General features: G+C 42.0%; 1 protein-coding gene across 1 annotated transcript; it reads right to left on the reverse strand.

The window, feature by feature from the left end:
• Positions 1-1,342: 1,342 nt before the first annotated feature.
• On the reverse strand, positions 1,343-3,191 carry cenpw (centromere protein W). Its single transcript, XM_021612162.2, has 3 exons — positions 2,976-3,191; positions 2,656-2,769; positions 1,343-1,669 (listed from the first exon to the last, which is right to left on the reverse strand). The coding sequence occupies exons 1-3, from the start codon at positions 3,060-3,062 to the stop codon at positions 1,643-1,645; spliced, it is 228 nt and encodes a 75-aa protein (XP_021467837.2). The 5' UTR covers positions 3,063-3,191; the 3' UTR covers positions 1,343-1,642.
• Between the last annotated feature and the right edge of the window lie 13,110 nt (positions 3,192-16,301).

Below are 16,301 nucleotides of genomic sequence, written 5' to 3' on the forward strand. Positions count from 1 at the left end.
ATTTAGATAAAATCACAGATCTCCCTCTTCTAGCTGTACAAGTAAGCTTTCTTTCAGTGTAGGAAAAATGGTTAGTTTTTGCCTTTCCAGTTCCCACTGAACGTCATGTTTTGCCCTACATCTGCACCTGGATCCTGAACAGTGACAGCTGCTCTGCTATAACTGTCTGTCAGAGGCAGCACCCGGGACTGTCAGAGGGTCAAAGGGTTGACGGGTGGGGTTACACACCCAGAAACCCCATGCTAACTGTGAATAGAAACAAGGAAAGGCTAAGCTCGCTGTAACACCAAATCAGATTCACCAAATCTGGAAACAATCGCTAGAGAAAGGCAGGGAAGTATAACAACCCAGCTGGAGGTGGGGGAAAGCAAGAGGATAAGGAGGGAGACAATGGGGGATGAGAGAGTGGTGGAGAGATAGACACTGGTTCAAATGGTTGATTTTCATGCCAAGCCACCAAAATATGATTGAGCATGAGGCTGAGCCATACAGTAAAAAATATACTATGCATCAGTCCATTAGTAGAATTACAGTACATTGTGTCTTGTGTGAATGTTATTCTCATCATAACCTGATTATTATCACAATGAAGAAAGAACTTAAGATCCCTACAGCAGACCTCCTACAGGGCGCTATAAGAAAAAAAACAGTTGATTGGAGTGCTAAGAACGCACTCACGTGAAAACACATGCCACACAGTTCAAGTGCCATGGCTTCAGAAACCCCTCTGTAGTAAAATATGAGTGGGATAACATCTTGACATGCGGATAATATATGTAGGGTGAATAGGTAAGGAATTTGGGAGGAGTTTGGGGGCAGGCCAATGCATGGTCTTTGAAGCATTCAGCCTGCAGCTCTGACCACCGTGACCAACTGTTGATGACAGAGAATATAGGCCTGAGGATGAGGCTTTCATAAATGCTAGCTGGCTATTGCCCGCGTGACAAGGAAACCGATAGAAGGCACTGGGTGCCGAAACGTTGGTTTAACCATTCAATTGTTGGGAGCATACTGCACAGTGTGCAACTTTCTTCTTTTAATGTTTTTTTTTTTTTTACAAAGGAAAACATTATTGGCATCGAACACCAACTGTACTGGCCAGAGTACTAAAGTGCATCGTACACCGAGTATACCAAACATTAGGAACACCGTCCTAATATTCAGGGGCACGGACTACATAAAGGTGTCGAAAGCGTTTCACAGGGATGTTGGCCCATGTTGACTCCAATGCTTCCCACAGGTGTGTCAAGTTAGCTGGATGATGGTAGCCTTGGCGCCAGTCTCTGTATTTTGTGTCACTTCTCTCAAAATAAGTGCATTTCTCTGACAGGGAACTAGGCTAGTATAACAGAAAAAAAACATTCTAGTCAGCTTGATGGAACATGACAGGGACAACAAGGCCTACACCAGAGATAGATCTACAGAACACAACATTTAATTGGACAGCATATAAAAATGTTCTAAAAATCTCTGTGCATTGTGGAAATACAAAATGACAGACAAAACAGATCAAATGAATACAGACAAGAACTAGAGACCACAGAAAAGATTAAAAATATAGGTTCAATATATAATTCAGGCCAATCTGACAATTAATAAAATCAGTTGTTGAATCATGTTCATGTAGAACGGCCTCTCCTCTTCACCCTCGGGCTCGTTTCAGCAGTTTCTAAGGAAAGACAAAAAATCATCATTGACATTTGGAAAGTAGCATGATAAAGTCAGGAATCATAAGACAATCCTCTGACAAATGAACTGAAGGAATAGGACATCTCAATGTAGGATATCCATTAATCCACATGACTCGACTACAGCTGTATAACATTTAGCCACCTTGAGAGACATTTGCTGACTTGTACCTGTCCGGGGACACTTTTCCCACGTCGGAGAGCATATCCTTGGATTGTTCCGAGGAAATCGTTATTTGCGTTGCCAAGCAGTACCCAGAAAATAATTGCATCCCATTGTTAGACGCCCCGCCCAAATCAAAACCAAACGTGGATTCCATGTTGTGTCTTGCTTAGCTTGCCCACGTGTATTCTTTCCACACATAAAATGTATGCTTGCTTGACTACATCACTTTTGCTAAATGGCATATTATTATGATGATGATATTTTTAGCACGCACACCTGTCTGTTTCACACATGTTTGTCTAGCTAATAAGCCTCGTAATTGGGCAGCATGTTTGGTTTGGATTTGGAGGGGGGCGGTAGCATCTAACAATTGGATTGAATTCTTTCCTTGGTACTGCAAACAACGATTTCCTATAAGAACCGTCCACAGATATTTGTATTTGTCTATGTTGCTAAACAGGCACAGGTAGGCAAATATCTCACACGCCACTTCAAAAGTTTAAATAACTGTATATGACGAAGGGTCTGTAGGGCTAACTCACTACCACAAAATCTTTGACGTCAATACAGCAACCACAGACATTTGCCCCCCTCTCTATAAAGTATATTTTTTAAAGGTAACAATTCAATAGCCTCCTCTACATTGTTATGTACTGATCTGAAAACCCATCACATTAGCGGGAACTTGCTTTCACCTGTCCAGGCTATTTCAGATCAGTGCTGATGAAGGAGAGAAAGACCCTTTAGCCCATTGATATGCACCCTGTGTTCTGCACCCAATGTTGCTGGGAATCCCCATACCTTGGATACTGCTTTGACGTGGTGTGCTTTGATAGTAGCCGATTTCTCCTCAAAAGCTTTCGTCCTCGCCTCTTCTGCGAGGCTATGCAGAAATAGCAGCACGTTCAGCTCAACCTAAAATGGACATTCAAATTCAGGCACTGAAACACATGAAAATTAGAGAACTATCCTACTTGCTAGGATAAGTTACAAAGCTACTATAACGATAGCTGTATTGCATGTTTACCTGTGCTTGAAAGCTGTTCGTGTTAAAACAGTGTTGTAACGTTTAGCCTAGCTAGCATGTTAGCTAGCTACGAGAGCATTTTTAACAAACATACCATTACATCTGCCGCTGTGCCTATACGAATGTTGGCTTTCTTCCTCATTAGAGACTTTAATGTAGCCTTGGGCACCTTTTTCAACATATTGCCAAACTTGTAGTTATTAACATTAGCTAGTTATCCTCAGCACGGTGACCGTTGTTTAGGTTTTTCAATCTCCCGCGTTGCTCACTACCGGCGCATAATGTGACGTCAGGATTTTAAATAATGTTCAATGATTTGCTTTATAATAACACATATTCATATTGGTTCTTTCAATTGAAAATATAAAATTAATATTTATTTAGTTGAGGTGATGGCCATCTAATGCTGCATTCATAGCCAAGTGGGAAGGTGGTAATTACCAGTTATGAAGTCATAAATACCATTTGGATGCATTCAAGTGCTTTGAACTAGCTGAGAAACGCCGATTCGATCATGGCCAACAAGCTGGGTCAACCATAAACTAAAAGTACATCTATCATGCTTGATTCTAATGTTCAAAAAACATATTAATAGAGTGCTTTTTATAAATAATGTTTTGTTGTTTTTACGCACTGACTTTTGATGGGAAAATGCACATGTTGTTTTTATTCACGTGAACATTTCTCGCCAATTGGATGGAAACCTAGCTATAGACACCACAGGAGGTTGGTGGCACCTTCATTGGGGAGGACGGGCTCATGGTAATGGCTGAAGCGAAATAGGTGGAGTGGTATCAAATACATCAAACACATGGTTTGAGCCATCCTCCCCTCAGCAGCCTCCACTGATAAACACCCTAGAGACTCTGGCAAGTGTGCTAGTACAGTGTCACTTTGATTATGCCTGCATATCATGGTTCACCAGCAGCTTTAAACATCTAAATAAGCTTCAGACCAGCCAAAACAAGACATGTACTTAAACTCCCCCTGATACTCATCTGGAGGTCAAGCATTTTAAGCAGCTAGGTTGCCTATCGGTGGAAAAATAGTACTATTAATTCAACTTGATCCACAGAATTATCACGGACTCAGCCCCCAGGTACTTATCCAACCATTTTTTTATTTATTAGAGATGTCCACCAGCATAATACCGGAGCTGTGTAGCAACCATTTGATGAAAAAGTTTAATGACATTCTGAGATTGTCAAGCCAAGCCTTCGATACTGGGTAGGCCTAGAAGGTAGGGAGGGATGTCATTTCTGTTTGTCAAGTTTTTTTGGGGCGTTGAAAATGCAAACCATGATATTAAAGCGCCCAAAGTCGGTCTGCTTTGTTTATTGGTTGTGTGGTGCATTGGCACTGAAACCTGTTGGTGAAAAAGTGTTGCAAAATGTACAAAACATTAAGAACACCTGCTCTTTCCATGACATAGACTGACCAGGTGAATCCAGGTTAAAGCTATGAACCCTTATTGATGTCAGTTGTTAAATCCACTTCAAATCAGTGTAGATGAAGGAGGAGGGGGGAGACAGGATAAAGAAGGATTTTTAAGCCTTGAGACATGGATTCTGTATGTCAAATCAAATTTATTTAAATCAAATGTATTTACAGTGCCTTGCGAAAGTATTCGGCCCCCTTGAACTTTGCGACCTTTTGCCACATTTCAGGCTTCAAACATAAAGATATAAAACTGTATTTTTTTGTGAAGAATCAACAACAAGTGGGACACAATCATGAAGTGGAACGACATTTATTGGATATTTCAAACTTTTTTAACAAATCAAAAACTGAAAAATTGGGCGTGCAAAATTATTCAGCCCCTTTACTTTCAGTGCAGCAAACTCTCTCCAGAAGTTCAGTGAGGATCTCTGAATGATCCAATGTTGACCTAAATGACTAATGATGATAAATACAATCCACCTGTGTGTAATCAAGTCTCTGTATAAATGCACCTGCACTGTGATAGTCTCAGAGGTCCGTTAAAAGCGCAGAGAGCATCATGAAGAACAAGGAACACACCAGGCAGGTCCGAGATACTGTTGTGAAGAAGTTTAAAGCCGGATTTGGATACAAAAAGATTTCCCAAGCTTTAAACATCCCAAGGAGCACTGTGCAAGCGATAATATTGAAATGGAAGGAGTATCAGACCACTGCAAATCTACCAAGACCTGTCCGTCCCTCTAAACTTTCAGCTCATACAAGGAGAAGACTGATCAGAGATGCAGCCAAGAGGCCCATGATCACTCTGGATGAACTGCAGAGATCTACAGCTGAGGTGGGAGACTCTGTCCATAGGACAACAATCAGTCGTATATTGCACAAATCTGGCCTTTATGGAAGAGTGGCAAGAAGAAAGCCATTTCTTAAAGATATCCATAAAAAATGTTGTTTAAAGTTTGCCACAAGCCACCTGGGAGACACACCAAACATGTGGAAGAAGGTGCTCTGGTCAGATGAAACCAAAATTGAACTTTTTGGCAACAATGCAAAACGTTATGTTTGGCGTAAAAGCAACACAGCTGAACACACCATCCCCACTGTCAAACATGGTGGTGGCAGCATCATGGTTTGGGCCTGCTTTTCTTCAGCAGGGACAGGGAAGATGGTTAAAATTGATGGGAAGATGGATGGAGCCAAATACAGGAACATTCTGGAAGAAAACCTGATGGAGTCTGCAAAAGACCTGAGACTGGGACAGAGATTTGTCTTCCAACAAGACAATGATCCAAAACATAAAGCAAAATCTACAATGGAATGGTTCAAAAATAAACATATCCAGGTGTTAGAATGGCCAAGTCAAAGTCCAGACCTGAATCCAATCGAGAATCTGTGGAAAGAACTGAAAACTGCTGTTCACAAATGCTCTCCATACAACCTCACTGAGCTCGAGCTGTTTTGCAAGGAGGAATGGGAAAACATTTCAGTCTCTCGATGTGCAAAACTGATAGAGACATACCCCAAGCGACTTACAGCTTTAATCGCAGCAAAAGGTGGCGCTACAAAGTATTAACTTAAGGGGGCTGAATAATTTTGCACGCCCAATTTTTCAGTTTTTGATTTGTTAAAAACATTTGAAATATCCAATTGTGTCCCACTTGTTGTTGATTCTTCACAAAAAAATACAGTTTTATATCTTTATGTTTGAAGCCTGAAATGTGGCAAAAGGTCGCAAAGTTCAAGGGGGCCGAATACTTTCGCAAGGCACTGTATATAGCCCTTTGTACATCAGCTGATATCTCAAAGTGCTGTACAAAAACCCAGCCTAAAACCCCAAACAGCAAGCAATGCAGGTGTTGAGGCACGTTGGCTAGGAAAAACTCCCTAGAAAGGCCAAAACCTAGCAAGAAACCTAGAGAGGAACCAGGCTATGAGGGGTGGCCAGTCCTCTTCTGGCTGGGCCGGGTGGAGATTATAACAGAACATGGCCAAGATGTTCAAATGTTCATAAATGACCAGCATGGTCAAATAATAGGTTTGGGACAGGTAGCACGTCCGGTGAACAGGTCAGGATTCCATAGCCGCAGGCAGAACAGTTGAAACTGGAGCAGCAGCACGGCCAGGTGGACTGGGGACAGCAAGGAGTCATCATGCCAGGTAGTCCTGAGGCATGGTCCTAGGGCTCAGGTCCTCCGAGAGAGAGAGAAAGAGAGAATTAGAGAGAGCATACTTAAATTCACACAGGACACCGGATAAGACAGGATAAGTACTCCAGATATAACAAACTGACCCTAGCCCCCGACACATAAACTACTGCAGCATAAATCCTGGAGGCTGAGACAGGAGGGGTCAGGAGACACTGTGGCCCCATCCGATGATACCCCCGGACAGGGCCAAACAGGAAGGATATAACCCCACCCACTTTGCCAAAGCACAGCCCCCACACCACTAGAGGGATATCTCCAACCACCAACTTACCATCCTGAGACAAGGCCGAGTATAGCCCACAAAGATCTCCCCCACGGCACAACCCTCTACCGTGCCATCCCTAGGAGGGGTGAGTCACTTAAGTGGGTTTTTTAATGTTATTATTTTACCTTTATTTAACTAGGCAAGTCAGTTAAGAACAAATTCTTATTTCAATGATGGCCTAGGAACAGTGGGTTAACTGCCTTGTTCAGGGGCAGAACGACAGATTTGTACCTTCTCAGTTCGGTGATTCAAACTTGCAACCTTTCGGTTACTAGCCCAACGCTCTAACCACTAGGCTACCCTGCTGCTACCCTGCCGCCCCTGCCGGTTGAGTCACAAATGGGATCTTCCTGTCTGGGTTGGCACCCCCCTCCTAGGGATGGCACGGAAGAGCACCAGTAAGCCAGTGACTCAGCCCCTGTAATAGGGTTTGAGGCAGAGAATCCCAGTGGAGAGAGGGGAACCAGCCAGGCAGAGACAGCAAGGGTGATTCGTTGCTCCAGTGCCTTTCCATTCACCTTCACACTCCTGGGCCAGACTACACTCAATCGTAGGACCTACTGAAGAGATGAGTCTTCAATAAAAGCTTAAAGGTTGAGACCGAGTCTGTGTCTCTCACATGGATAGGCAGAACATTCCATAAAAATTGAGCTCTATAGGAGAAAGCCCTGCCTCCAGCTGTTTGCTTAGAAATTCTAGGGACAATTAGGAGGCCTGCGTCTTGTGACCGTAGCGTACGTGTAGGTATGTACGGCAGGACCAAATCAGAGGGATAGGTAGGAGAAAGCCCATGTAATGCTTTGTAGGTTAGCAGTAAAACCTTGAAATCAGCCTTTGCTTTGACAGGAAGCCAGTGTAGGGAGGCTAGCACTGGAGTAATATGATAATATTTTTTGGTTCTAGTCAGGATTCTAGCAGCCATATTTAACACTAACTGAAGTTTATTTAGTGCTTTATCCGGGTAGCCGGAAAGTAGAGCATTGCAGTAGTCTAACCTAGAAGTAACAAAAGCATGGATGAATTTTTCTGCATCATTTTTGGACAGAAAGTTTCTGATTTTTGCAATGTTACGTAGATGGAAAAAAGCTGTCCTTGAAACAGTCTTGATATGTTCGTCAAAAGAGAGATCAGGGTCCAGAGTAACGCCGAGGTCCTTCACAGTTTTATTTGAGATGAATGTACAACCATTAAGATTAATTGTCAGATTCAACAGAAGATCTATTTGTTTATTGGGACCTAGAACAAGCATCTCTGTTTAGTCCGAGTTTAAAAGTAGAAAGTTTGCAGCCACCCACTTCCTTATGTCTGAAACACAGGCTTCTAGCGAGGGCAATTTTGGGACTTCACCATGTTTCATTGAAATGTACAGCTGTGTGTCATCTGCATAGCATTGAACGTTAACAGTATGTTTTCGAATGACATCCACAAGAGGTTAAATATATAGTGAAAACAATAGTGGTCCTAAAACAGAACCTTGAGGAACACCGACATTTACAGTTGATTTGTCAGAGGACAAACCATTCACAGAGACAAACTGATATCTTTCCGACAGATAAGATCTAAACCAGGCCAGATCTTGTCCGTGTAGACCAATTTGGGTTTCCAATCTCTCCAAAATGATGTGGTGATCGATGGTATCAAAAGCAGCATTAAGGTCTAGGAGCACGAGGACAGATGCAGAGCCTCGGTCTGATGGCATTAAAAGGTAATTTACCACCTTCAAAAGTGCAGTCTTAGTGCTATGATGGGTCTAAAACCAGACTGAAGCATTTCATATAAATTGTTTGTCTTCAGGAAGGCAGTGAGTTGCTGCGCAACAGCCTTTTCTAAAAATGTTGAGAGGAATGGAAGATTCGATATAGGCCGATAGTTTTTTATATGTTCTGGGTCAAGGTTTGGCTTTTTCAAGAGAGGCTTAATTCCTGCCACTTGTAGTGAGTTTGGTACACATCCGGTGGATAGAGAGCCGTTTATTATGTTCAACATAGGAGGGCAAAGCACAGGAAGCAGCTCTTTCAGCAGTTTAGTTGGAATAGGGTCCAGTAAGCAGCTTGAAGTTTTAGAGGCCATGATTATTTTCATCAATGTGCCAAGAGATATAGTACCAAAACACTTGAGTGTCTCTCTTGATCCTAGGTCGTTGTGCAGTTGTGCAGACTCAGGACAACTGAGCTTTGAAGGAATACGCAGATTTAAAGAGGAGTCCGTAATTTGCTTTCTAATAATCATTATCTTTTCCTCAAAGAAGTTCATGAATTTATTACTGCTGAAGTGAAAGCCATCCTCACTTGGGGAATGCGGATTTTTAGTTAGCTTTGCGACAGTTTCAAAAATACATTTTGTATTGTTCTTATTTTCCCTCAATTAAGTTGGAAAAATAGGATGATCGAGTAGCAGTAAGGGCTCTTCGATACTGCACGGTACTGTCTTTCCAAGCTAGTCGGAAGACTTCCAGTTTGGTGTGGCGCCATTTCTATGACTGTGACAGTGAGTAGGTCCAGAGACATGTTGGACAAAACCCACTGAGTCGATGATGGTCTGTGGACTTTTCCATGTGAATATTAAAGTCACCAAAAATGTGAATATTATCTGCTATGACTACAAGGTCCGATAGGAATTCAGGGAACTCTTTGAGGAACGCTGTATATAGCCCAGGAGGCCTGTAAACAGTAGCTATAAAAAGTGATTGAGTAGGCTGCATAGATTTCATGACTAGGAGCTCAAAAGACGAAAACGTCATTTTTTAAAACATTCACAACAGATTTCACAAAACATTAAGTGTGTGCCCTCAAGTTAACACATATCTACAACACAAAATCCATGTTAGCGTGTGTTTGTATGCATGTGTCTGTGCCTATGTTTGTGTTGCTTCATTGTCCCACTGTTCCATAAGGTGTATTTTTATCTGTTTTTTTAATCTTAATTTTACTGCTTGCATGAGTTACTTGATGTGGAATAGAGTTCCATGTGGTCATGGCTCTATGTAGTACTGTGCACCTCCCATACTCTGTTCTGGACTTGGTGACTGAAGAGACCTCTGGTGGCATGTCTTGTGGGGTATGCATGGGTGTCTAAGCTGTGTGCTAGTAGTTCAAACAGACAGCTCGGGGCATTCAACATGTCAATACCTCTCACAAATAAAAGTATTTATGAAGTCAATCTCTCCTCCACTTTGAGCCAGGAGAGATTCAAATCAAATTGTATTGGTCACATGGCCGAATACAACAAGCCCTTAACCAGCAATGAATTTCAAGAAATAGAGTTAAGAAAATGTTTAGTAAATAATTATACAGGGGGTACCCATACCGTGTCATTGTGCGGGGTTACAGGTTATTTGAGGTAATTTGTAAAGTGACTATTCAGAGGTAATAAACAGCGAGTAGTAACAGTGCAAAACAAAGAGGGGGACGGGGGGAGGCATTTGATTAATTGTTCAGCAGTCTTATGGTTTGGGGTAGAAGCTTTTAAGGAGCCTTTTGGTCGTAGACTTGGCGATCCAGTACCGCTTGCCAGATTGACATGCATATATTGTTAGCTCTCTGTGTACATCTAAGTCCCTCTTTGTGGCACCTGACCACACAACTGAACAGTAGTCCAGGTGCAACAGAACTAGGGCCTGTAAGACCTGCCTTGTTGATAGTGCTGTTAAGAAAGCAGAGCAGTGCTTTATTATGGACAGACTTCTCCCCATCTTAGCTACTGTTGTATCAATATGTTTTGACCATGTTAGTTTACAATCCAGGGTAACTCCAAGCAGTTTAGTCACCTCAACGTGCTCAATTTCCACATTTCTCATTGCAAGATTTAGTTGAGGTTTAGGGTTTAGTGAATGATTTGTCCCAAATACAATGATTTAAGTTTTTGAAATATTTAGGACAAATGTATTCCTTTCCACCCATTCTGAAACTAACTGTAGCGCTTAAGTGTTGCAGTCATTTCAGTCGTTGTAGTAGCTGACGTGTATTGGGTTGAGTCATCCGCATGCATAGACACTCTGGCTTTACTCAAAGCCTGTGGCATGTCGTTGGTAAAGATTGAAAATATTAAGGGACCTAGACAGCTGCCCTGGGGAATTCCTGATTATGTTGGAGAGGCTTCCATTAAAGAACACCCTCTGTGTTTTGTTACTTTTTACCCCTATTGGTAGTTACAGTCTTGTCCCATAGCTGCAACTCCCATACGGACTCGGGAGAGGCGAAGGTCGAGAGCCATGCATCCTCCGAAACATGACTCTGCCAAGCCACATTGCTTCTTGACACACTTCTCGCTTAACCCAGAAGCCAGCCGCACCACTGTGTCGGGGGAAACACCATACAACTCTCGACCGTATCAGCGTGCATGCACCCGGCCCGCTACAGGAGTCGCTAGAGTGCGATGGGACAAGAACATCCCAGTCGGCCAAACTCTTCCCTAAACTGGACAACGCTGGGCCAATTGTGCACCGCATCATGGGTCTCCCGGTCACGCCCAGCTGCAATTCAGCCCGGGTCTGTAACGATGCCTCAAGCACTGCAATGCAGCCTTAGACTGCTGCGCCACTCGGGAGGCCAGACAGGTAACTCTCAATCCACAATATAGCAGGGGGTGTAAAGTCATAACATATACGTTTTCCAGCAGCAGACTATAATTGATTATGTCAAAAGTCGCACTGAAACAGCCCCCACAGTATTTTTGTTATCAATTTCTCTCAGCCAATCATCAGTCATTTGTGTAAGTGCTGTGCAATTTGATTGTCCTTCCCTATAAGCTTGCTGAAAGTCTGTTTACTGTAAAATAGCATACTATCTGGTCAAACACTATTTGTCCCAAAAGTTTATTAAGGTTTGGTAACAGGCTGATTGGTTGGCTATTTGAGCCAGTAAAGGGGGCTTTACTATTATTAGGTAGGGGAATGACTTTAAAAATAGTATGATATGTTACGTTTGGTATGGTTTCATAAGACAGATAGAAAGTAGGGTGACCGGTCGGGCATATAACGTGAACATCTAGCAACCCAAATGTTGCGAGTTTGAATCTCATCACAGACAACTTTATCATTTTAGCTAATTTTCAAATTTTGAACTACTTACAACTACCTAGCATGTTAGTGAACCAGCCCCCGAACCCTAACTTTAACCATTTTAGCTAACCCATCCCTTAACCTTTAAAAAAAACTCCTAAACCTAACCTAACCTAACCCCTAGCCTAGCTAATGTTAACCGGTTAGCTAAAGTTAGCTACCTAGCCAGAATTCATAACATATCATACGTTTTGCAAGTCGTAACATATAGTACGTTTTGCGAATTCGTAACATATTGTACATTATGAAAATTCGTAACATATAATACTAATTGTATTTCGTGACATATCATACGAAATGGGGGATGCACATCCACAAATTAATACTACGAAACCTTTCATACTATTATATTATATGGAGAGTCTCAGATGTATGTACAGAATAATACACAAGGCTCTGAGACCAGGGGGGGGGTTTGCCAACCAGTTCAATGTATTCCAAAACACTGGTGGTAACCAAAGATACCAATAACTTAGTTAGAAAACAATGTCCCCCATTGCAACCTGGTCTAAGAGCACTTTGTATTATTCTGTACGTAAAGCTGAGGTACTATTTAGTATGATATGTTACATTTCATATGGTATGTATTAATTTGTGCATGTCCATCACCCATTTCGTATATGTTACAAATGACAATTTATGTTATATGTTTTACAAATAAGCAAAACATACAGTGTGTTACAGATTTTCAAAATGAATGATATGTTACAAATTCTAGCTCGGTGGCCAACGTTAGCTAGACTAGGAGTTTAAGTTTAGGAGTAAGGTTAAAGGGTTAAGTTCAGGGTTAGGTGAAGGGTTAGCTAAAAGGGTTAAGGTTAGGGTTAGCTAACATGCTAAGCAGTTTCTGGTAGCTAAAAAGTAGTATGTAGATGAAAAGTTGCTAAAATGCTAAAGTTGTCCATGATGAAATTCAAACTTACAACCTTTTGAGTTGCTAGACATTGGTGTTATACTCCCACCCATCCAACCACCCTTATTTAATATTTGCCTTGAGTAACCATCTGTCTTATGTAACCATATCAAATATACAGTGGTCAGAAAAAGTTTGTGAACCCTTTGGAATTACCTGGATTTCTGCATAAATTAGTCATCAAATTTGATTTGATATTCATCTAAGTCACAACAACAGACAAACATAGTGTGCTTAAACTAATAACACACAAATTATTGTATTTTTCTTGTCTATATTGAATACATCATTTAAACATTCACAGTGTAGGTTGGAAAAAGTATGTGAGCCCCTAGGCTAAGGACTTCTCCAAAAGCTAATTGAAATCAGGAGTCAGCTAACCTGGAGTCCAATCAATGAAACAAGATTGGAGATGTTGGTTAGAGCTGCCTTGCTGGTTAAAAAAAACACTCACAACATTTGAGTTTGCCATTCACAAGAAGTATTGCCTAATGTGAACCATGCCAAGCTGGAAAGGGTTACACAAGTATCTCTAAAAGCCTTGACGTTCATCAGTCCATGGTAAGACAAATTGTCTATAAATGGAGAAAGTTCAGCAATGTTGCTACTCTCCCTAGGAGTGGCGGTCCTGCAAAGATGACTGCAAGAGTAGAGCGCAGAATGCTCAATGAGGTTAAGAAGAATCCTAGAGTTTCAGCTAAAGACTTACAGAAATCTCTGAAACATGCTAACATCTCTGTTGAGGAGTCTACGATACGTAAAACACTAAACAAGAATGGTGTTCATGGGAGGACACCACGGAAGAAGCCACTGCTGTCCAAAAAAAACATTTCTGCACGTCTGAAGTTTGCAAAAGTGCACCTGGATGTTCCACAGCGCTACTGGCAAAATATTCTGTGGACAGATTAAACTACATTTGAGTTGTTTGGAAGGAACACACAACACTGTGTGGAGAAAAAAAAGGCACAGCACACCAACATCAAAACCTCATATGGTGGAGGGAGCATCATCATTTGGGGCTGCTTAGCTGCCTCAGGGCCTAGACAGCTTGCTCTCATCGACAGAAAAATTAATTTACAAGTTTATCAAGACATTTTGCAGGAGAATGTTAGGCTATCTGTCCGCCAATTGAAACTAAACAGAAGTTGGGTGATGCAACAGGACAACGACCAAAAACAGAAGTAAATCAACAACAGAATGGCTTCAACAGAAGAAAATACCCCTTCTGGAGTGGGCCAGACAGAGTCCTGATCTCAAACCGATTGAGATGCTGTGGCATGACCTCAAGAGAGCAGTTCACACCAGACATCCCAATAATATTGCTGAACTGAAACAGTTTTGTAAAGAGGAATGGTCCAAAATTCCTCCTGACCGTTGTGCAGGTCTGATCTGCAACTACAGAAAACGTTTAGTTGAGGTTATTGCTGCCAAAGGAGGGTCAACCAGTTATTAAATCCAAGGGTTCACATACTTTTCCAACCCCGCACTGTGAATGTTTACACGGTGTGTTCAATAAAGACATGAAAATGTATAATTGTTTGTGTGTTATTAGTTTAAACAGACTGTTTGTCTATTTTTGTGACCTAGATGAAGATCAGATGAAATTTGATGACCAATTTATCCAGAAATCCAGGCCTTTCCAAAGGGTTCACATACTTTTTTTTGCCACTGTACATATCATAATACATGGAGTCTCGGCTTTACATACAGAATAATATGAAATGCTCTGAGACCAGATTACTCTCTGGTATGTTCTATTGAGAACAGTTTGGGACTCGTTGATTCCTTCTCAAATATATTTTACTTAAGTCAGACGAAATTAACTGGAATACACTGGTCTCAAATATAACTACGTTACACAGAACCACGGCGGACCCATTTTAAAATTAGGCTTTTCTCCATATTGAAACGTGTCCAAGTGAAATATGCCTATCTCTGCCCACTCGAGCGTGGTTTACGAAGTGTTCTTAGAAATAAATCATCTTATCTTCACATTCCAACGGATCGAGTTCTCACCACGCCGTCCTGGAGAGTCCTCCTTCCTGCTGTGCTGACTTAGTAGCTCTATGTTTGTCTGCTTTGTATAGCTCCCGTATCTTATGATAGGGCAATACTGCATAAACTGTCTATAAGAACTATAGTGTAGTAGTTAATGAAAAGTTGTGGCAAGTCGAGTCCCAGACAACCCCTGGGCATAAAGGTGTCTTTTGTCATAACAGTTTTCCCATCTGGTGTAAGGAAATAACTCAGCTCAACAGACATCAAATCAAATGTTATTTGTCACATGCACCGATTACAACAGCTGTAGATCTTAGGGGGGATGCTTACTTAACCAACAATGCAGTTAAGAAAAAAACAAGTATTAAGAAAGTATTTACTAAATATACTGAAGTAAACAAAGAACATGTAAAAATACCAAATAATTAAATAGCCACAATAAAATAACAGTAACGAGGCTATATACAGGAGGTACCGGTACAGAGTCATTGTGCGGGGGCAAAGGTTTGGCAAGGTAATTGAGGTAATATGTACATGTAGAAGTCAAATGACTATGCATAGATAATAAAAAGAGTAGCAACAGTGTAAAAATGGGGGTGGGTGGGGTCAATGCAAATAGTCCAGGTAGCCATTTGGTTAGCAGTTCAAGAGTCTTATGGCTTGAAGTTGTTAAGAAGTCTTTTGGACCTAGACTTGGCACTCCGGTACCACTTGCCGTGTAGTAGCAGAGAGAACAGTCCATGAATAGGGTGGCTGGCGTCTTTGGCAATTTTTAGAGCCTTCCTCTGACACTGCCTGGTATTGAGGTCCTGGATGGCAGGAAGCTTGGCCCAGTTATGTACTGTTCCGTACGCACTACCCTCGATAGTGCTTTGCGGTTGGTGGCAGCAGTTGCCATATCAGGCGGTGATGCTCTCGATGGTGCAGCAGCAGAACTTTTTGAGGATCTGAGGACCCTGTCAAATCTTGGAGGGAACTGGAGGGAGTAGGTGTTGTCGTGCCCTCTTCAAGACAGTCTTGGTGTGTTTGGATGATAGTTCGTTGGTGATGTGGACACCAAGAAACTTGAAGCGCTCAACCAGCTCCACTACAGCCTCGATGAGAATGGAGGTGTGCTCGGCCCTTCTTTTCTTGTAGCCCACGATCATCTCCTTTGTCTTGATCACGTTGAGATGGTTATCCTGGCACCACTGCCAGGTCTCTGACCTCCTCCCTATAGGCTGTCTCATCTGCAAACTTAATGCTGTGCTTGGCCATGCAGTCATGGGTGAACAGGGAATATAGGAGGACTGAGCACGCACCCCTGAGGGGCCCCCGTGTTGAGGATCAGCATGGCAGATGTGTTGTTGCCTACCTTTACCACCTGGGGGCAGCTCATCAGGAAGTCCAGGATCCAGAGGGAGGTGTTAAGTCCCAGGGTCCTTAGCTAAGTGATGAGCTTTGAGGGCACTATGGTGTTGAACACTGAGCTGTAGTCAATGAATAGCATTCTCAAGCACCTACACCTGCTAGATGTTGAGCAATTTTATAAATCCTAAACT

Source organism: Oncorhynchus mykiss, chromosome 8, assembly GCF_013265735.2.
Source record: "Oncorhynchus mykiss isolate Arlee chromosome 8, USDA_OmykA_1.1, whole genome shotgun sequence".
Classification (NCBI taxonomy): domain Eukaryota; kingdom Metazoa; phylum Chordata; class Actinopteri; order Salmoniformes; family Salmonidae; genus Oncorhynchus; species Oncorhynchus mykiss.

Excerpts from the sequence above, each read along its gene's own strand:
- cenpw (XM_021612162.2), bottom strand. The coding sequence starts at position 3,062 with ATGTTGAAAAAGGTGCCCAAGGCTACATTAAAGTCTCTAATGAGGAAG. Across the intron at positions 2,770-2,975 it reads GCACAGCGGCAGATGTAATG|GTTGAGCTGAACGTGCTGCT; the intron begins GTATGTTTGTTA and ends TGTCCATTTTAG. Across the intron at positions 1,670-2,655 it reads ACGTCAAAGCAGTATCCAAG|AAACTGCTGAAACGAGCCCG; the intron begins GTATGGGGATTC and ends GTCTTTCCTTAG.